Source organism: Saccostrea cucullata, unplaced genomic scaffold (assembly GCF_032062105.1).
Source record: "Saccostrea cucullata isolate Sc308-1 unplaced genomic scaffold, CSIRO_AGI_Scuc_v1 ctg295, whole genome shotgun sequence".
NCBI classification, from domain to species: Eukaryota; Metazoa; Mollusca; class Bivalvia; order Ostreida; family Ostreidae; genus Saccostrea; species Saccostrea cuccullata.
In genome coordinates this window covers 242,882-265,602 of record NW_026937303.1, presented here as the reverse complement: position 1 = coordinate 265,602, position 22,721 = coordinate 242,882, and the positions used below count along the sequence as shown (strand labels likewise).

The 22,721-nt window shown below is 35.6% G+C and overlaps 2 protein-coding genes across 6 annotated transcripts; both read right to left on the bottom strand.

The window, feature by feature from the left end:
• Nucleotides 1-1,163: 1,163 nt before the first annotated feature.
• On the bottom strand, nt 1,164-11,805 carry LOC134247838 (uncharacterized). Its single transcript, XM_062730243.1, has 27 exons — nt 11,692-11,805; nt 11,018-11,113; nt 10,675-10,836; nt 10,274-10,553; nt 9,788-9,932; nt 9,215-9,275; nt 8,826-8,931; nt 8,212-8,303; nt 7,990-8,116; nt 7,778-7,909; nt 7,397-7,663; nt 5,867-6,070; nt 5,627-5,770; nt 5,273-5,382; nt 5,035-5,156; nt 4,818-4,939; nt 4,603-4,729; nt 3,783-3,901; nt 3,562-3,696; nt 3,259-3,438; nt 3,000-3,156; nt 2,624-2,730; nt 2,415-2,519; nt 2,178-2,309; nt 1,909-2,091; nt 1,574-1,787; nt 1,164-1,487 (listed from the first exon to the last, which is right to left on the bottom strand). The coding sequence occupies exons 1-27, from the start codon at nt 11,803-11,805 to the stop codon at nt 1,175-1,177; spliced, it is 4,056 nt and encodes a 1,351-aa protein (XP_062586227.1). The 3' UTR covers nt 1,164-1,174.
• Nucleotides 11,806-15,695: 3,890 nt separating this feature from the next.
• LOC134247802 (inward rectifier potassium channel 2-like) lies at nt 15,696-22,319 on the bottom strand. Of its 5 annotated transcripts, none has more exons than XM_062730189.1 (2): nt 21,840-22,319; nt 15,696-17,065 (listed from the first exon to the last, which is right to left on the bottom strand). In XM_062730189.1, the coding sequence occupies exon 2, from the start codon at nt 17,044-17,046 to the stop codon at nt 15,868-15,870; it is 1,179 nt and encodes a 392-aa protein (XP_062586173.1). In that variant the 5' UTR covers nt 17,047-17,065; nt 21,840-22,319; the 3' UTR covers nt 15,696-15,867. The 5 variants fall into 5 exon arrangements, with proteins under 5 accessions (XP_062586173.1, XP_062586175.1, XP_062586174.1 ...); XM_062730191.1 differs by lacking the exon at nt 21,840-22,319 and adding an exon at nt 21,239-21,496; XM_062730190.1 differs by lacking the exon at nt 21,840-22,319 and adding an exon at nt 21,265-21,496.
• Between the last annotated feature and the right edge of the window lie 402 nt (nt 22,320-22,721).

The window sequence follows — 22,721 nt, the reverse complement described above, 5'->3', positions numbered from 1 at the left end:
AGATTCTTAAATGCACAAAATTCTGAAAAAAGAAGCGTCACTTTCTAAGAAACGTATCCCTGAATATTAACAAAGAATGAACCACTATCATTTCTTGGCACCATGCCAATATTTGTGCCCTCGAGACAGCCTTCTATATAGGTGTTTTACAAAAAAAATGATTCACTTAATTTTACGACTTAGTTCTATGAGAATACATAGCCCTTTTATTTATATATTGTTTTTTTCTTTTTTACTTTTAAATATTGAAATTGCCATTTTCACACCAACTTTTTTGCATTTTCCCTTGAATATTGACCAAAATGAATTATTGGCTGTTACTAAAAATAGAAACAACCGATGCAAAAATAAACAACATATTTCTGACTCTCAATGGGTGTCCTTTAAGTTAATAATAAAAATTAGTTTGTTCTTGAGAGTGCCTATCAGAGCATTTTTCTATATATCTGCATGGTTTTCTCGTAGACAGGCTCTTAATACATTGGAGACGGGAAAAGAGTACAGAAGTGACATTACACACCAGATTTTAATTAAAGAAGTTATTTTTATATGGCACGATATTCGGTGAGACTTTTTCCTCTATACCGAAAATAGTTACGGCATGTAAGAAGTAGAGTACTGTTTGTTAAACGCAGACAATTGGGAACAATCTGGACCATGAACGACGTCAAACAATGTGTATTCTCTGCTGCCTACAATGTAAGGCGATCTTTCGACTAAATTTTTACTGAAATTTGAATCTGCTTCAAAAACAAATAAAAAACAAACGGACAGTAGTGAATTTGAATAAGTGCCTAAGGCACTTTAATAAAAATATTGAATGTAATTTTGTTAATAGACGGACAAAGAAATCATGACGTTATAAGAGAATAGACGTAATTTATGTTTGCTTTCGTGCGCCAGTGTGCACTTACATTCTTTCCTTATTTTTGCATAATTTTCTTATTAGATGTGATATCATCATGAAACTTGAAATGCATGATCATAAAATGTTACTTTTTGCTACGACAAGGAAAGAAATTTAATTAAGCAAAGAGAAACTAAACTGTTTTCCCTGTCTATGACTTTTTGGGACAACCCTCGTAAATATAAGCAAAGACAACTTAAACAAGCATTGCATATGATTTAATTTCTTATTATTTACATATCATTTACAGAAAGTGTTGGATAAACTTTATATCACAAAAGCTTTAATGGAGATAATCTTGCAGTCGGTGCTATCGGGTTTGAATGTGTATGACTCTCCAACTGTCCAGTCACTTGGGAGCTTTTTACGACCATCGTAAACCATCTGGTTTCCGTATGTCCGACCTGAATACTTTTTGTTACATTTATCTAAAGTTATGCCACCTTTCAGGTCCTTTGGTAAAAAGAATCCAATAACATCTCCTTTCAGTACATTAATCTGATCCGCGGAAGGGACTTCATATCGTCGAATTCTGTGATTCTTTGAACTTTTAATGATATTTTGACCAACTAACTCAAAACTGAAAACATATATAAGAATATGTATTTGGAATTTATTGCAAAAATGCATAACAATTGTTTTCGCATTTAAAATTATCTTAATTACCTTATCTTCTTTCCAGCAGTCTTTGACTTTCGCCACACTTGAAGAGCCAATACACCATCGTAAATACTGTAAAATTCCCATTTGACAAGACGTCCATCTTTATGAATGCGCATAGCCTCGTTTTGGGCTGTATAAGCGCCACCGTCTGCACCTCCATCGCGACTGCGCTGTCGCAATTCCACATCAAAATTAGCAGTTGGTAAACTGTGCTCCGCTTTTAGTTGAAAAAAGAAATAATTAAATTTTTTTGGAGAAAAAAGCAAACGTGATCTTCATCGATCTTAGAGATAACCAAACTTATGAAAACCAAAAGGAAAGTGACTAAAAATACATACAAGAACATTTAGGCGGTTCGCCGGTAAGTTTCCCTGAAGAAAGACAAGCCCTTCGCAGATTTCCTCCAGTAAGCACATATCCCTTACGACAGTCATACTCGACTACATCCCCAATCCTAAGTACAGAACCCCTGGATAGCTGAGCGGTGTTTTGTGGATTGCTTGGAACCTTGCAATTTTTACCTGGTAAGATAAAATTTTACAAATAATTCATGCTTTCCTTTGTTTGATTCTATGTTTAGAATCCGATTTGAAATTTGAAAAAATACCTTCGTTTTGACAAAGACCACAACTTGCCGGACAAATCTGCCACGCAAAGTCCGGATATTCTTTACATGCTCCCGGTTCTGATTCTATTTTCTCCTCACAATTTGAAGAAGCATCGACACATTTTCTGCGGTCTTTAGATGGTCATTTAATGTTTAAAAAATAATACATAATATATCTTTAATTTATTATTTCAAACTTCATCAATATTTGTCATTGAATTGAGAATAACGCCTAACCTGATGGAATGAATTTGCAGACAACAGCTAAATATTTTGGGACATTGCACCTGATACCAGACCACTGGCCGTCTTTATCCATGTATGCACACTCACTACTTTTACCTTAAAAACGGGATTTTAAAGTAGTTCACGTGCTGTTTAACAATTTGCAAGAAATATGACCAAAATAAATAAAATATTTTAGTTTCACTTTTAAGGGTTTTTACCCTTTTTCCACTTTGTCCACGTGACTTGAGACATGTCTTCCTGCCATCTATGGCGCCCTCTACCGGCAACTTCCTCCAAACCTAACCAAATGGGTCGCATGTCACCCCTGTGTAGATATACATACACCTTTAAGTTCTTTCAAATGGCTGTCAACCAATATGCTGCATATTTATCACATCAATGGTAATAAAATCTATCCAGAATGATATATTACATTTTCAGTAATAGGATTTATATGTCCAGCAGACATTTAGATAACTATTTGTGTTGGTAACAGAAGTGTTTTCAAGCGATAAATTATTTGTTTATTATGATCCTAATCATAACACTTTTCTTTTTTGTAATGTTTGACTCCTTATTCAAGAGAAATCAAACCTCATGTGAACTAGGAATTCATCTTCGTCTGCATCTTTTGATGAAGTAACAGTTGCATCATAAGCATGGCAAAGTCCATTCGCCGCTGTTTTGTTTAATTCGACATCGAAAAACTTATAGCAAGACTTTTTGAAAGGAACCCATTTATTTGGACACCCTATTAAAGAAAAGTTGTTTGAAATATTTCGGCACAATGTATCTCAACTAATGAATTTAAACAATATTTATGATAAAAGGAGAATCTTTGACTTATACTCACGTCCACAAACAAAGTTTCCTCCTGACCAAGAGCCATCAGTGAGACACTGTCGGGATTCTTTCTCCAGTCCGCCATTACAATTGTACGTCACGTTCTCCCCTACGCCATACTTTATCTTTAATGATGACGTAGGTTTAGCGTCATCAATATCGTTTGGAGCCTGACATTTGACATTGCCAACTACCAGTGGAAGAAAGACATGTAGGCATTATATGCTATGGTATTTAAAAGGGAACATTATTGATGTAATACACAAAAATCAAGTTAAAAGAGAGGGCTGGAGTGTGATGGTCTGTTTACTACCTGGTAAATCAGGTTTTTCATCACAATATCCACAGGACTTGCGGCAGCCATATTTGATGTCCATGTCACTTCCACACACTTGTGTTCCATTAGAAAGTAGCTCCTTACAGTCGAAGTACTTATCAAAGCAGTGACCTGTAATCACAGTCTTTTATTAAAAGGATTGATAATTTACATTAAATCATTTAATCTTTGTCTTAATTATTGCAAGAAACATTTACCCAATCCACAGGGATCACAGTAGTTTCTCTCACAATTATCTCGGTGGATGTAACACCAAGGTGAAGTACCGTCTCCAGGGTTACGACAAAAATTACTGTCAAGGTCGTCATCAAGGTCACTGTAAAAAAGTTATGATACTTGTGTATATTTTACGCGATTCCAATTAATTGGAACATTCTAGAAGGATAAACTTACTGTGAGTTGAATGTGCTGTGTGGGCAGTGCTGGACTTACTGTGAGTTGAATGTGCTGTGTGGACAGTGCTGGACTTACTGTGAGTTGAATGTGCTGTGTGGACAGTGCTGGACTTACTGTGAGTTGAATGTGCTGTGTGGACAGTGCTGGACTTACTGTGAGTTGAATGTGCTGTGTGGACAGTGCTGGACTTACTGTGAGTTGAATGTGCTGTGTGGACAGTGCTGGACTTACTGTGAGTTGAATGTGCTGTGTGGACAGTGCTGGACTTACTGTGAGTTGAATGTGCTGTGTGGACAGTGCTGGACTTACTGTGAGTTGAATGTGCTGTGTGGACAGTGCTGGACTTACTGTGAGTTGAATGTGCTGTGTGGACAGTGCTGGACTTACTGTGAGTTGAATGTGCTGTGTGGACAGTGCTGGACTTACTGTGAGTTGAATGTGCTGTGTGGACAGTGCTGGACTTACTGTGAGTTGAATGTGCTGTGTGGACAGTGCTGGACTTACTGTGAGTTGAATGTGCTGTGTGGACAGTGCTGGACTTACTGTGAGTTGAATGTGCTGTGTGGACAGTGCTGGACTTACTGTGAGTTGAATGTGCTGTGTGGACAGTGCTGGACTTACTGTGAGTTGAATGTGCTGTGTGGACAGTGCTGCACTTCACTCCAAGGGAGACAAGGCTCAAAGTCTTTGGTAAAATTTACATTTCCTCTGTAATTCTCTCCCTTTCCAGTATAACAAAGATCATCATCTAGATTAACAAAATACATTCACTGTTCATAAAAATAAAATTCAAAATGTACATACATTATAAAAACACGTTTGGGAAAAAGACCTACCTGTTAAAAGAGATACAGTTGCTTTAAAGCCCGTTTGTACCACGTCAGGGCCGCTAGTAAAAACCAAGCCTAAATAGTTCCTTTCTGTGAGAATTGTGGGTTCAAATGTAGAACCGCAATAGCTGCAACGAGATTGAAAACTAACTTGTACACCTGTTTGTTAATGATGAAACGATTAGCAAACGAATATATTATACGTTTGTAAAGACATGTTTACTTGATTCCAGGATGACCAGGAAGTGTAAACTTGACCTCCAGATAGTCCCCGCATGTATCGTCTTCCCTCAGTTCTACCTCGAACTTCTCAAACGTCATTCTAATTCTGGTGTTTTGTGGACTCTGTCGATATATATAACATAATCATTCACCTCTTTTAGTTTGGTCATTACACGGTTCTCTTATTATCCAGTTATAACGTACTGGTATCTCTTGTACTTATTAAGTTATATTCATACCGTGATCGTCCACTGACAGCGCTGGCGCGGATTATATTTATTTGGGAAGTTTGGAGAAGATATTGTTGTGGTAGGGTTTTCTCTGCTTAGTTCTATCACGCCACCACAGTCTGTGACAATTAAAATAGTTTTTATAACATTTATTTGCATAAATTTAGGTAAAGGTAATAAAGATACCAGGATTTAAATGATAGCACTCTTTATAAATATTTACAGCAATTTATAATAATGAAGTACAGTGTACAATTACATGAAAATATTACAATTTTACCTACGTTTGTCGTGGATATAAAATACTGGTAATACAAAATATTAGTTAATTTACGAACAATGACCGATGCGATTGTTACAGACCGTAGTTTACTGGGGTGTAGTAGCAGACGTTAATAAAGTAATTTCTGTCTCGTCTGATGGTTATATCTGGAGCGGATCCAACTATTTTATTTTCTCCAGACAAATCGTTCTCAATCATCAACCATTGACTTGTCGTCATCATGTCTACAACGGAAGTGGGTCAAAAGGTCAACACTGCATAAATTTACAGTACATTATAAAATAAATGTTATTGTATATCATAGATGTAAAATGTTTTACCTTTGACTTCCTGACATTCGTATCCTCTTTCAAACAAGAAAAATGGCTGACTACTCGGTAAATAAATCTGATCAAACCAGCTACCATCATTGCGACAACAGAAATGGAAACCAGCGTTGTCGTCAACTTTAATATAGGGAATCGGACTTGATTTGACTTGAGGCTTTTTATTGTTGTCAATGACAACAAATCCATCTTCAAATCCTAATGGTATGTAATAAGATCAAGTTACAAGTGAGATGGTGAATATTGCACATATATGATTTTATTAAGGGAATGACATTAAATGTGATTTCTCTAGTATTCCTTTCAGTTCACATCATTACGAACCTAGAACAACTATGAGTTATTATTCAAAGCTAATTCACTCTGAATTAGCTGCTTTTATCGAAGGAAGTGCATAAATGCTTTACCTAAATCATTGTACTTATTCACTAGTGATTATATTCTTGTCAAATATTTTAGTTGATTATTTACCTTTTAACAAAAACACCTGAGGGCGCTTTGGTTGCAACTTCCTTTTTCAATATTCCAGCATCATCTTGGGTCGGTAAAAATTTTCCAGCTTGTGATTGTGTATTATAAATTTGAATCACCCACCCACCTCACCCATTTAGAATAGATACTGCTTTTCTGGGTTTTTTTAATGCTTTCAGACGAAGACGTTTAGTAAATATCAAGCTCAACATGACAGGACTTACGAGATGAAACCAGGACCTTAGGGAACAGCCAAGGGGATTGAACCACAAGTATCTCTATGGACTCGCAGCATTCTGGACTTTGAGGATATTTAATGTGAAAGTGATGTGAGGAACAGCCATTTATATGGAAGTGATTCATTCCAAGAGCAAGTCATGCACCTTTTCCAGGAGTCAATAACTTTCCTCTAACCACAAACATTAAACAATAATGTGGATTTATAGAATCTGGTACGGCTGTCGGTTTCTTTCCAGTTGAGATGTGCGTAAACGAGCGGCACTATGTAACTATCCTTATATGCAGTCATGTAACTCATGAAAGTTGAAAAGTAACCTTTGGATTTAGATATACAAAAGTAAGTGCTTGACCTCTGCACCTCCCAGGGTCAAGGCTTTTACCACTTTCTGATATGGTGTTTGTGAACTTTGACCTTTGAACTTTGAACCTGAGTTTGAATATTTAATATGTAATATTTGCTTTGTTGTGTTGCCAGAGACACCAATATCTTTTCATAATTTGTGTCTCTGGAAAAATGATGCCATGCCCAATTTTGTGTTCCACAATAAAATTTATTAAATTCATACTTGATGTTTTTATATGCACTTATCTGAGATAAATTACGGTCAGATGGGTCAACTTTAAGCTAAAGAAGGGGAAGTTACTCTTAAGAAAACATTGTTCACTTGTTCACTGTCTGTATATTTGAATGAAAAAAAGGTAAGTAATCTGTAAATTACAGTTAGATTGAAATTAAAACGGCCTGATCCTTTCCACACATACGTACATTTTTCATGAAGCGTTAAATAAGTTAATTAACACTGCAAAACATACCGCTTGGACACTTTGGTTTTGAGCTGAGTATACAGTACTGCCCCGGTTCCCACTGTGTGTCCGACTCCGTGCCTTCCTCTTTCGTACAGAACTTGATCGTGAGGTCGGCATCACTCGCCTCTGTATCTATGTTGTAAAGCTCGGAGTGATCCGAGCTGGGGACCCCGAGAGTTAAACTTCCCTCCTTAAATCCCTCGGGGCAGCCATCAATGGGCTTCAGCATTGAAAACCCACTGGACGGCCATGAGGCCCTTCGTAATGAAGCGTCTACAGCAACAACATATTATCATCTATTGCAATCTCAAAGGTGTATGCAATTGATTCAAAACTTAACAGTCTGACGTCTTGTCAACAAAATCTCTGAATCTTGTGGCAACTTACCTCCACGGTACACAGTTGAACATCCAGTTGAAGGATCTAGTCCCTCCGGACATCGACAGGTACAACTGTCCCGGATGTACGATACATATCCTCCATTCTTACATTGAGTGGTGAAATCGGGGCATCGTAGTTCTACAATTTTAATTTAAAGAATCACAGTTTTTTTTTACTCTTATTATCCACGTAGATGTGTTTATCAATATTTTTTTTACCTTGACACCTGTGTGTTTGAGAGATTTCGTAGAACATGTAATAGTTATAGGGGTCAGGGGTCATCATTAGATACTCAAGGTTGGGATCTAATACCGTCATCGTCGGCTCGGAGTTGGCGGAGAACATCTTTGAAACAAAGAGAAAATTTATACACAGTGAAAAATGATGCCATCGCTGATTTTTTGTGTTCCAAGAATACAATTTAAAAACTTCAGACGTACAAATTTATTGTAGTGCATCGAGGTTCCGAGGTCATAATATCCGAACGTCCTTGAACTTGAGGGGTCCTCTTCCTCGTACTCTTTCACGCGATCTATAATTTCAAAAAAATACAGACAGGTCTATTTAGATTAAAAAAGTAAACTGACATTTACATGTTTAGTCAACCATTTTTTAAATCTAGACGCTGTATTTCTTATCTGAAGATATTAGTCTTCAAATGAAAGACGAAGTAAAAATAAAATTATGTTTGTATGCAAAACGAATCTTTTTGTATATTATGAAAAATACGAAAATAGAGGAATGCTTTTTAAATGGTTATCCTGAAAAATACCAGATTAATAGATATGGCTTACGGTGACTATCACCGTGCTTACGGCTCCCGGGCACCTGATCCTATCTCTGGAATATCCAGGGGTCCGTGTTTTATGCTCTCTTTACAGATTTGCTTTGATTATAGAGTTTTTTCGAGATCGATCACTGTTTGGTGTCTTCATCATTTACATTACTGTACAGCGTACCTCAATGTCCTTGAATTTTTTACGTTCTGTTGCATAATTACGAGATAGCTATAACTTTATTCTAAATTCCCAAGTTCAAAACTGTCAGGCATTACCTTTCATTACATTTTGGAAGTTAATTCTGATGTAATCGTGGTGTAGGTAACTCTTCTGTTCGTGATGTAAACCCATTGCATGACCAATCTCATGTACGCAGGATTCCTACAAATATAGAGCATGACCAATCTCATGTACACAGGATTTCTACAAATATAGAGCATGGCCAATCTCATAAACACATGATTTCTACAAATATAGAGCATGGCCAATCTCATGTACACAGGATTTCTACAAATATAGAGCATGGCCAATCTCATAAACACAGGATTTCTACAAATATAGAGCATGGCCAATCACATGTATACATGATTCCTACAAATATAGAACATGGTCAATGTCGTATACAAAGGATTCCTACAAAATCAGTGAGCACATTTCTACTTACGTCCATACAACAGGAGATCTTCTGTCCATTTCTTCTTGTGTTGCCTAGGACTGACCAGCACCTGGTAAAGTTATATGTTTATTGAATACTGAAGTCATGTCAGTATTTTAAGTCTGTGTATAATATACAGCTTTATTCCTGTCTAGGTATTAATAAGAAGAGGGTTTTTCCTCTTTTAGCATAATAACAGCGAGCAAAATAAAGAATACCGACATGAATTCGAACCCTTCAAAATGTAGTTCTTTATGTCTCTCCACCTCAAACAATTGATTGTTTATTTGATATGAGATTTGAAAAACAGTCCTTAAATGATCTTTGATAATTAGTTTGATCTATTGCGGAATAAAAGTGGTTGTTCCTGACAAATAAAGAAATTTCGAGAAAATTATTCGCACACCATGACATAAAAAAGTTCAAAATAAAAACTTAAAATGTCTATTAAAATTAATAACTAAAAAGATGTCTGGAAACAATCTTTCATGAATTTTCAACAAATGAAAAATCCCATCTTGACCACCGACAACAAATCCCAACACCAAAACAAAATCGTTTTTTACGTCACTATGACGTCACCCTTTATTGTCCACGTGTTTGAGATAGTTGTTGTGATCCAGTCCGTACTCTCTAGCGGTGGTCTTTGTCCACGGGACAAATCTTATACAGGTCCAGTATTCATACCGTCTGTGAGCGCGGAGTCGGCCCATGCGCTCCTCCTTTGCTATGAATTGCCAGACACACGATCATATTATCATATTCGTTTTTGGTATTTAACGTTACAGTTTAAATTTAGTTGAAAATATCCAAATATTATAAAAAATACTTTCATTGTTTTGGGATTCAAAATTCATAAATTAGGTCATATATATTTTATTTCTTTCACATATATATCCGACTTTGAATCGCATACCCACCCCCGCTCCCCCTCTTGAATCAACATTCATTTATCATTAGCAAGTATTTCTTCTGTAGTAAACCTAATGTAGGTATATTCATTTTCTAGGATGTTTAGTTGTTCATAAATGAATATAAAACAAATATTCATTTTGAAACAATACTCACTTTTAACTTCGGATGTAAATACGTAAGGAATGATTCCATTGGTCCAGTAACGGTTATCGTCCCTGATCGCCATCCGCTTGCCACGCCCCTTCCTTTCTCGGTTTTCCCGCCTTCGCCGTCTTCCCTTCCGCCTTCGTCTGCCGGGTTTCCCTTTCTTTCTGCCTTTCTTATTCTTGTTCAGTTTCTGAACTAACTGCTCTTTCCTTTGTTTGTTGCTGTTCCTTTGAGCCTGCGAGGCTTTCATTTTGTCTTGTTTGGATACGTCTACTCCATAAGCTTTCTGCAATTAAAAAAAACATATCAAGTAGTATTATTAGAGAATTCTCCAGCAATATTAATTTTGCATTTAGAGCTGTAGAAGATGTGTGTTTGTATGACGCTTCCACAGTTGTCTCTCCTACCATATACTCCTTCGCCTTTTCTGGTATTTCCACCTCGTCGGGATCCGCTCCTAGTTTCTTTGCCAGGTTACGCTGATTTACGTACTGGTAATAAATTATTTCTTGTTCTTGAATTTTCTCTTCAAATGACCCATCATCCGGGCTTTTTACTTCCTCATAATCCTAAAACATGCAATCATAGTAACGAATCATAGTAATCTGTCACTTAGAAAGATAAGATTCAAAATACGATTCGTTCTTAGCAAGGGAAAGGGGTTTATACGGATAACAACTTTTTATACAGTTAACTACTTCGACTTGATGTTCAGCATTGGACCTTTTTCCCGGGAATACTGTTACATACCTCTAGGATTTGGAAGGCCTTCCTGTCTTCACCTTTTGGTCCCATGATCTTGAAAAATTTCCCTTTCGATTTAAATCCCTTTACGCCCTTTGCAACCTATGAATTGAATAAAAACTAGCAAATTAACAAACATTCACATAAATATAGTTTCAATAATTTAATTATATTGTATATTAATACAATAATTATAGCACAAGTATGTGAACATTTCGTATTATGATTACACGCCTATAATAATTACTTTTCAGTTCTACTAAATGTTTAAAATATAAGTACGAGTCAGTATATGGTTAAATATAATGGATAAAACTAAATTACCAAATCATCTTTGCCTTGTGCGTGAAGAAACGAGCAAATTAGCATCAAAATGTTCAATGTGACCATGGCTCCTAATTCAAAAAGATAGGGAATTCACTCAATAAAACAAAGTTAGTTTGATAAAGACTTAATGATTACTAAGAAAACAAAGGGAAAATTCATTCATTCAACGAGCAAAATATCTAAAGAATAAAGAATTTTTGTTTGATAAGGTGCGCATAAAGCAAATAGGAAAATGGCAAAAAATAAAAGGTCGAAATGCTTAAGTTTAGTACAAAATTATGTAATATATTTCAAAAACATATTATTATAAATCCTGGAAGATTAACAAAGTAAAACTAAATATACTTACATACGGTTATGTTTCCCGCTATTTTTCTGCCATTTTCTTCTCCTCTCTGGTGAAGGTCTACAGCAGAGCTCCCTTTATAAGAACTCCTGTTGTAATACCCTAATACGGAGCTGGACATGACCCCCGGGTTTATGGGGACAGGACTCCCGTATACCTGTCATCAACCTATTTTACAATGGAAGAACCTCCATTTTATTGAAACGTATGCTGTATGAATCATTAATATCTTTAATAAACGAAGTTGTATTACTGATTTAATTAGATTTAGTCATATTAAGACATACATTCATTGTGGATAATTTCTACCATATTATCTCTCATGAATGCTTTAATTTGTTTCTATACGGTCAGTCACTCTAAAAGTGATGTAAGCTTAGCTAGTGACGAACTTTGTATTTTAAATCAATTATTCGTATTTACAGCTTTTATTTTAAAAAATCAATGCATGTGAAAGTTTTTGCAATAGATAAAAGCATCTTTTTCCTAGCTCCTCGATCATCTTAAACGACAGGGATTGAATCTAATCCCCCCTTCCCTTTCCAATTTATTCATGCAAAGTATTATTATTGATTCTGTATAAAATAGAACTTCATTCCTTTTTATACCTATTCACCAGGAGCCCTCTTAACCACAGTCACTTATGATGAATTATGTCATAAAAATAGCTTACACTGAAATGGTACCTTTGAGATCATAAGATATATGCACGTTCGTAAGATAATATACTATAAATAAATACAAATTAAAGAACCAGATCTGTCGATCTCGGAATTTGAAATATTTGACGTTATCTGATGCCAGCTCTGAAGGCACGCGTCTCGAGTTGTCTCTATTAACAGTGCTTTCCAGATATCAATGTTAGCTTGTCTTTCAGTTTTCAAAGATATCATTATCAATGTTCTGTAGTTTTGATGAGGGGAATTTTCATTGATTTGACAAGCTACATGTCAAAATTGTATTCGAAATCTTTAGTTTTTTGCGGATTCTTCTAAATTCAAAAAAAATATTAAATAAAACGATTACAGACTCGCTTTTGAAATTAAAATTAACAGATAAAGTGTCTTATGGTTATTATCATTTTTATTTTCTTTTGGAGAGTAGTTTTTAAATGTCAAAATAGGATAGGGGAAGGGACTCTTATTTATTCTGAAAATTTAAAAGATAACTGACACTTGTTTGCAAACCAAGAATTAACAGATTAAGAAACAACAAATTAAAATTTTTCAATTCACAAAAATGTCAAGAAATTTTTATTTGTTTCTAATATTGGAATAAAATCTCAATTATTGTCCTAAGGATTACATGTATATTGAAGTCGGTCTAAAATTCTTAAAAAATACTTGAGTAGTGTTTTGATAGAATATAACCAAAATACTATTTTAAGTAACAATAACATCGTTCAACGATTTTTAAAACAAAAAAAAAAGATATATATTATTTGAAATTTATTACTAGTATCTTAGTTTGGTCTAATTGTGAACCAAGTAATCAAAAAAAAAAAAAAACCTTGAACGAGAAGGTCACGGCATTTTCTATTTTTAGTAACAATGGCACCATTAAAATCAACAACTGGTGTGCAGAATTTCATTGTATGTATCTGAGTGCAGTTTACTCCAGTGAACCAACTTAAGTTTATATTTCTAAACTTATACTGAAAATGGGGGAAAACCTGTAGGAGTAGCATTTTGTTTACAGACAGACGGAGGACGACGGACACTTTACCATCGCATAGGGCCTTCTAATCTGACCAGCTGAGCGATTTAGAATTTCATAACTTTAATTTTTTCTACTTTCTAATGAGCCCAGAGTCCTGGATTTGTCGGATAATTATTTAGATTTTATATCAACATGGGTGAAACATCTATTTCATGAATTTTACCAGGCTTTCTTGTGGTTATTCATGAAAAACACCAAATCGTTTGCCAAAAAATTATATTTACATTTACTCTGTTTGACCCAAATAAAAAGCATGAAAAAATTACAAGTGATAAATAAACATAACACACAAGACCAAATCACCAAAGTCTGTCTGGCGTATGAATACAGGGAGTACGCCTTTACAGTTTAAGCAAAGCGAAAACCTGATGTCTTTTATACTATTCATTTGTTTTTCTTTGTTACAAAATATAGATTATCATTTTAGATTGAAAAATAAAGAAAACTTTGATTACCGTTATCTGTTTTATTGTTCACTATTTTCGTTTGCGGATTTTGGTTTGTGAGCAAACGAATTCTGGCGGGAAACTTGGGTTAAGCTGTTCTAAAAGCTGTTCTATCAATTGCAATTTACATGAAGGATAAGGCGGGGATTTTAATTAAAAAAATCAAATTTGCGGAAAATACATGGGCTAAAAATGTAAATATAAGCATTGATTTATCATTTTTTGAAAGATGCAGTCTCATAACTGCAAATGGTGTGTGCAAACAAATTTTCATAACGCGCTAACGCGTTACTCAATTTGTTTGCACACACCATTGCAGTTATGAGACTGCATCTTTCAAAAAATGATAATTCAATGGTTAAATATTTGTGCTCTCATTCTGTAAATCTTGTCCTTGATGAGGACATACTAAAGGACCTGGACTTCCATCATCTGTATTACGTAGAACGGATCAATGCCTTATTTCCAGAAACTTGAGGGTTATTAATTTGCAAAATCTGAGCCCGCGGATCGCTGTTTTATAAATCAGGGTATGTATAATATAATTGATGAATCAGCCCAAAAGCAATATATGGTCTAAGCCATGCTTAATAATGGCGAAATATTTTATATAAAGAGCACTCAGGCCACTTAATTATTTGATTATTTGCGGTAGGAGTTCGTAACAATAATTCAATTTATTGATGTACAGTGACTAAGTAAGGTAGTGATAATTTATTGACAAACTGCGGGTAACCTATATACATATGCACTTTCAAATCAGTAACGAAAAATAAAACGCCAGAAAGATAAGAAAACTAGAAAAAAAAAAGATATGACAGCTGATATACATGTAACTAAAAAAAAATCCCAGAAAACTAGGGGTTGAAGACAGAAGCAGGCTAACTCTAATGGGTCTGGAAAACAATGTGACTAAATATTGGTTGTGGACATTTTTGTAATACCAGAATATTCTCCTTAAATTCCTTCATTAATTTGGTTCTTTAACAGATAACATTTCCTGTCAGCTAGTCTTATCTTTCTTCAGCAAGATTCGTCTTGATTATTTCCAATTTCAGTGCTTATATACTGTTCTGGTCTGTGTACGGGTTCCTATCATAATTCGAAGACAGAAGGAGGAGGTTAAGTTTCCTCTAAAAATGGATGAAAGCAATTTGCAGTTACAAATACGTGTATATTATTTCCTTTTTACTGTAAATCAATTAAAATTATTTTAAGAATTGATTAACATTGCTATATTTATCTGGAATGCGGGAGAGTTTTGGTATTTTGCTTTATGTGAACTGATCTGATAAGTAACTCTAATGTTTCACTGAGCTAGGAATCGATTGGATATTATGTTGTTTTTCTGAAAGCTTATCACCATTGCGGCGTTACGCCTAGATGTGAAATGTATTAATTTGGACGGAGACTTTGTGACATTAACACAAACATCCGGGGAGATAACTAATCTCAAAGGTTGTGAGGACGTTACAGTAATTCAATACATTGTATCTCAATGGTAGTGAGTATGTCTCGTATACACAGTGTGAGTGGGAGAGGGATTAGGGTGTCGGCTTTTATAGACCCATAGACACCCCGAAACAGAACCTTTCCATTCAAATTACGATCCGCCCACATCAAAGGTAATACCTAACACAAAGTATACATTATATCAAAACAGCCTCTACAATATCGGTGTTGGATCGTTACATAGGCCGTACTGGAGGGAGCTGTGTGAGGACATGAACTTTTACTTTCCAAAGAGGAAAGATTCAAATAGCAGACACGATTTATACATGACTTACCAATTAATTAAAACAAAACCCTTTAAATTGTAACAAAATGTAGTCCGAAGAAACATGTTAAGGCTTGGGTTTATTGTTTAGGCTTCGATTTTTTTTTCAGCTGAACATCGTCTTTAAAAAAAAATGTTGCATCAGAATTATGAATTTCATTCAACAGTTTTCACTATAATATTTGACTATTATGTATCATAATAAAGAATAAATCAAACTATCATTGTTTAAGATATACATTCATATGTGAACTTTATCGTTTGAAGTGCTAAGAGAAGCCTTGTTATATCTGTAATGGAGAATGCGTCCCGGAGACATTTTCTCAGCATGCTGCGAAGTTTTCTTAATTTCAAAATATGAAGGATTGTTGTTTTCCGGATCTCCACGGATAATACTGTAACCCAACTTCCGGAACGCCTCAACCTGGTAAGCACTACAGTCAGACATAGAAACCGGATGTGTTCGATTGAAATTCGAGAAGTCGACAACAAGAGAATCACGTTCGTTGTATTTTTTGGCCATAGTATCGAAACGATGTCCCCATAAAATATCCCAAGCCATGTACGAGGTCTGTGTTTGTAAATTGTTACTGGTAGTGGACACTATTCCGTCCAGTATCACAACTAACTCAAAGTCCTCCCTCTGCAAATCCTCCCGAGACATTTTCCAGAATGGTGACGTGTTGTCAATGGTATGGACAAGCTGTGTAGGCCACGCCATGAAAATCTGCGAACTTCCGTCTTCTCCATTAAATTCCATCGGAAAACACTTAACAGGGTGACTACCTCCGTCCGTCGACCTCATCATCTTGAACAGATGCCCACGCACATGTGCACCTATGATGTGAGAACGACGCATGTCGCCAATTCGGATGACTAGTTTATATTTCCCATCCTCCTCTACAATGCAGGCCACAGAACTAAACATCAAGGTGCCTGATCTCTTTTTACCTCGCCGCACTTTCGCCACCACAAGTCCCGCGAGAGCAGCTTGTAGGCCAGCGCCTATAATGTTCTGTAGTAGTACGCCTATGACGGCGTAAGGACATTCCTCTGTAACATATCGGAAACCGTACCCTATTGTTGTCTGTGTTTCGATAGAAAAAAGGTAAGCTGTAGTAAAAGAATCAACATTCTCAAAGCAAGGCGTTTTGTCTGTTGCTTTCACGTCACTTATATCACCATGGAGTTTAGAAACCAACCAGTAAAACAGTGCAAAAAATAACCACGTGATCACAAATCCACTAACGAAAATTAACATATTCCATCTCCACTTCGTATCCACCATTGTGGTGAAGAAGTCATTCATCAGATGTATTCCCTTACCACGAATTCCGACAGTCTTTATATTGTATGTAGAATGTTTGGAAACTAATCGAGGTCGATGTCTGAAAGGTCGAAATTCCTCTGTTGTCGCCATTTTGAACTAGTTCCCTGAACTGAAAAGTAAAGATAGTACCAAATAAAATTTAAACATGTTAATGCGGGAATGTTTTGAAAATTTGTTGCCTTAGGCAACAATTTTATATTTTAAGTTGTAGTCTTCAGTTAAAATTAGCTAAATTATAGACAGTAAACAGTAATTAACCTTTAAATGGAAAACAAGTACCATCCAAACTGTGGGATTTTTTAAAACAACAAATATGAAGCCATTCAGAAACACCAAACTTTTGTGTGGCAACACTTTTTATGTAGCATGTTTAACTTGTTATGACGGTCTTCTACATCTCTTTAGAATCGATATCTGAAATTTTTGGAGTTAATTGTCGTAAATATGCAATCTAGTGAAGAATGAGCATTTGTTTGACATTTGTTGGTTTAAAAACCGCATTTATCCAAATAGTCTCTCGGCAAGAGTACACGTATCCTTGCTTTCTAACATGATAATACACCCACATTTGTTCATTATTCTTTACTTTCAAATGAATCTTTTTTTATTCAAAATTTCTAATAAGGCCCATTTTACAACTGTACGGAGTAAACAGATTAACAGCCCGGTATAAATATATCTCGTGATAACGTGATTATCGATAGTGTAAGCTATTCTAGATAACTATGAACATGGGAACGTAGAAACACAATATTTACAAAACCGTCCTGATTTCCAGATCGGGTTTAAAGATAATTTTGTTTCCAAAAGTTTCAATAACTGCATGTCCTGGTGCTAAGGTGCTAATCCTAAGGCCGTAATTCAAGAAGAAACATTTTTAAAAAAAAAACGAATCAAGATTGATCTCAAGTTAAATTTCAATAATGATACAACTATATGTAGGTACAACAGATGTTATAAAAGTAAATATTTGCAAATTCTTTGATTAACACAATTTGACTTCGTTTGCAAATAAGATCTGAGTGACATTCTTCATGAAAATGTTTAGGTCATTATTTTCATTGCGACTACAAAATTATATGACCGTTTTTCCGGTCATGACAATGGGTATAGGGCGGGGTGACTGGTCGACAGGGGATTCTTACCCCTTCGTGGCACCTGATCCCACCATTGATTTTTTTTTCAAATGTCCATGTTTGCTTTGCTCACAGTTTGAATTAAGTTAACTTTAAAAGTCATATTACTGCCCCGTATCTTTATATTTCATTTCCTTAAAAAATGGAAACCAAACTGATTTGGATCCTGTTAAACAAGTTTCATTCAATTTTGTTCGTGATATTTAGTACTTTATTTACTTTCTTACCTCACAAACTGTATATTTTAGAACTTACTTTGACCTATTTGAATCAAAACAAATTGAACTTGTATTTGCCTTCTACCCTTAAATACGACTCAAAGACGCAGCAATTTAACTCATATTCCATCTTTTTTCCTCGCATTGAAACTTTGTCAAACTTGTCAAAAGCTTGCGTCTTTTTAGAACTTGTTGGTACGTAGAGCATGCTCCTGCGTATCCATTCAACTGGGAAAGATCAACTCCATTTGCAATTTAAAGTGATGAATGTATACTGCTAGATAACTAAATCAAAATGTCAAGTGCATGTGCACACCAGGTATAACACAGAAATGCACAGTTAGCAGCTACTGGCTTGCGTACATCAGCAACATTACTTATCAACTACAAAAACCACGTGAAAAAGCATCAAAAAGCAAGAATCTATATATGTAGTAGCATATTCACGTATTTCTTCATGAATTTACTACACATTAGCAGCATTACACAAATATCTGCAAACCACATGTACCATCAGGTGTAAACAACCATTCATAGTGTATAATGTTTCCTATAGCACGTAAAACTATCAGTTGCGTATTGCGTACACCAAAAGCATGTACAGGATCAATGTAGTGCATGTACAAAATCATCAACTGTTCAATGTAGCGTATGTACACAACCATTAGTTGTTCAATGCAGTGCAAGTAAAGAACCATTAATTGTTTAATGTATTGCATGTTCACAACCATTCACTGTTCAATGTATTGCATGTATACAACTATTAGTTGTTCAATGTATTGCATGTACACTCCCATTACATTAAATGTTCAATGCAGTGCATAAAAAGAACCATTAATTGTTCAATGTATTGAATGTACACCGCCATTCAGTGTTCAATATGTTGCATGTACACAACCATTACGTATACAATGTAGTATATGCAACCCTTAACTGTTCAATGTAGTACATGAAAATGTACACAACCATTAACTGTTCAACGTAGTGCATGCACGCAACCATTAACTGTTCAACGTAGTGCATGCACACAACCATTAACTGTTCAATGCAGTGTATGTAGACAATCATTAACTGTTCCATGTATTCCATGTACACAACCCTTAACTGTTCAATGTTGTGCAAGTACAGAACCATTAACTGTTCAATGCAGTGCATATGTACACAACCATTGACGTTCAATGTATAGGGCATGTACAAAACCATTAACTGTTCAATGTAGTATATGTACAAAACCATTAATTATTCAATGCAGTGCATGTACACAACCATTAATTGCTCAATGCAGTACATGCACACAACCGTTTACTGTTAATGCAGTACATGTACACAACCATTATTTGTCCAACAGTGCATGTACACGACCATTAACGTTCAATGTATAGTGCATGTACACAGTCATTAACTGTTCAATGCAGTGCATGTACACAACCATCAACTGTTCAATGTAGTGCATGTACACAACCATTAATTGTTTAATGCAGTGCATGTACACAACCATTAACTATTCAATGCAGTGCTTGTTCACAACCATTAACGTTCAATGTATAGTGCATGTACACAGCCATGAACTATTAGCTGTTCAATGCAGTGCATGTACATTTGTACACAATCATTAACTATTCATTGTATAGTGCATGTACACAACCCTTAAGTGTTCAATGTAGTTCATATAAACAACAATAAATTATTCAATGTAGTGCATATATTATGGTGTCCCGATAGGGCCATCTAATGCAAGCGCATTGTCACTGATGACAATGTGCTAGCGCGTTAACGACAACGCGCTAGTGCGTTAATGACAACGAGGTGTGTGTAAGCGCGAAGTCGTGTTGTGAACAACGCGCTAGCGCGTTGTCGTTAACGCGCTAGCACATTGTCTTCTGTGACAATGCGCTTGCGTGTTGTTAGAAACAATACGCGAGCGCACTAATGCTAGCGCGTTCTTAGAAACAACATGCAAGCGACTTAATGACAACGCGCTAGCACGTTGTTCACAACACGACTTCACGCTAACACACAACTCGTTGTCATGAACGCGCTAGCGCGTTGTCATTAACGCGCTAGCGCATTATCATTATCGCGCTTGCGCGTTGTCATTAACGCCCTTGAGTGTTGTTTCTAATGAGCTAATACACTTTTGCAATGGCCCTATCGGGACGCCATAATGTATACATCCATCAACTGTTCAATATACTGCATGCACACTGCATACAGTGAAACTATATTCATTACAGGTGCCTTTAAACGTTCTAAATACAGCAAAGAAATAAAAAAAAAAACAAGATTTCTTTGATTGAGGACAATTTTATCTTTATTCCATCTCTTGAGTTCTAATTGTCTCTGATACTTCACAAGATTGGCAAAGCAAATTGAACGATCATGTGGCGTTCTATTTTCAGCATCACAGGAAATCAATTGGCTTCAACATCTCTATAGATTGATAAGGATAAACGTTTGTTTATAAATTCAGGAAAAGTATTTACACTAAAGCCTCAGATCTAAGAATTCCTCTTTGCTGTATTTGCTGGAGAAACTCAGCAGAAATGACACCTTTTAAAAAAATATTATGGGTTTGTAATCTTAAAACAGGCAAACGCCATTATATAATAAATCTGGGTCTTGCAATATTTTGATTTGTTTAAGAAAGAAGAAAACAAAAGGTCAATAATGAACTGTAGATTTATTACGGCTGGGAATTTGATATCACTCCTGTTTAAATATACATGTTATTAATTTCTCAGCTTAAACAGTTCTCAACTTGTTAGATAGTTACGCGAGGTGATGAACAGGATTCGTATACCGCTAAATATTATGGTTCGATTATTATTTAAGGATCATGCAGTACATCGATTGATATTTTATATCACAAAAAAGTTTATTACAACCTGGATACTTGATATTTAATCTACTGTTCAATGTCGATCTCACCTGTGCCGATGTTTACTGACAGTTACCTGTAGAAGCTAGGGGGAGCTAGCTACTTCCCTCTTAAGTCATTGTCCGCTATGAAGAGACAGAAAACTTACAGAATAACTGATGGTGTTTGAGAGGAGACCATTTCCTCCTCGCGATGAGCGATTGGGACGCTATACAGGGGATAAACTGGTCCCGTACACCGGCCATAAACATCCATATTTTGTGTCAAGGTCAATAAACTTGTCAACAAAGAATTGATTTAAATCTGATTTAAATGACATTCTAGTTCAGTGACGTTTCTGAATTTTATATACCCTCCGGGGATTGCCAATGATTGTTGTTGTTTAGCTTTTCCCTTCTGTTTCATATCAATATAAACAATTAATACTATAATACGTGTATATAAAACATGTAAAAGTTAAAGTCTCCAATTAATTTGATGATTCCAGCTGTGAGACACCCATGTCCATTAAATATCGGCATCAACTTTTATTTTTTGCTACAGGAAACAATTACAATGATCTGCAAATCCGCAAAAGAGAAAAAAGTATGATAAAAGTTATTAAAAACTAACGAATTCTACAAATTTCGCTCTCGATTTCACACTACTTACCTGGTCAGGTGTAATCCTGATTGAGCTGCGTTATACAGGTCAGCGGTATTTACATGACAAATATACAGACCCCATCCGCTTTCATCGCACCTTTTTATTACGGAGTAAATTTCCCTCGGGAGTCTTCTCCCTTTGAAAGTGCGAAGCCAGCTCTCCCCTTTGTCATGCAACTTCGTGTGTCGCTCGGTAATTTTTTTCCCACTGATTTTTCTTATTTGGTGATTCTCTCTCTTATTTAATTCCGTGGCCTTTTATCCGATATCTGGTTTACATAGGAAACAGTTCCCCCACAACATTTCCTAATTCTCTGTAACAGCTGCACACTCAAGAACTCAAAATGTCCTCCACGAGACAATTCCCCCAAAGATGAGAGATGTTGTCCGCATTAATGCCGCCCAAGTGGTGCATCCAGGCTAACTTATCAAATTCGTAAGACTCAAGGAGATAGACCTTCTATCAATCAGCCAATTTCCCCTCTAGTTAGCTAGCCTAATTGAACAGCGTAAGGAGCTATCGAAAGTTGGAGCAAGTTGTGAAAGCTGGCAAATTATCACCAAATGTTCAAAAATGTTATCTTCTCCTGAGCTAAGTAGATTTTTAAAAAATATTCTCCCTTTTGATGATTTATTTATAATTGATGATTTATGAACTTAATGAACTTGTATATTGAAGATTTTATATTATTCCATTGATTATTCTTCACTGTACTTTTCCTCGACGTTATCGATATTTATATTGAATTTTGTTTACTTTATTGTGTATAATTTTACAATTATTTAAGAAATTGCAATTTCAAAAGCGTTATGAAAGTAAGCCATAAAATGAAAATAGCACGGCGTCATAGAACTCCTAGCTTGCAGTGTCATAACCACTTGTTTGTAT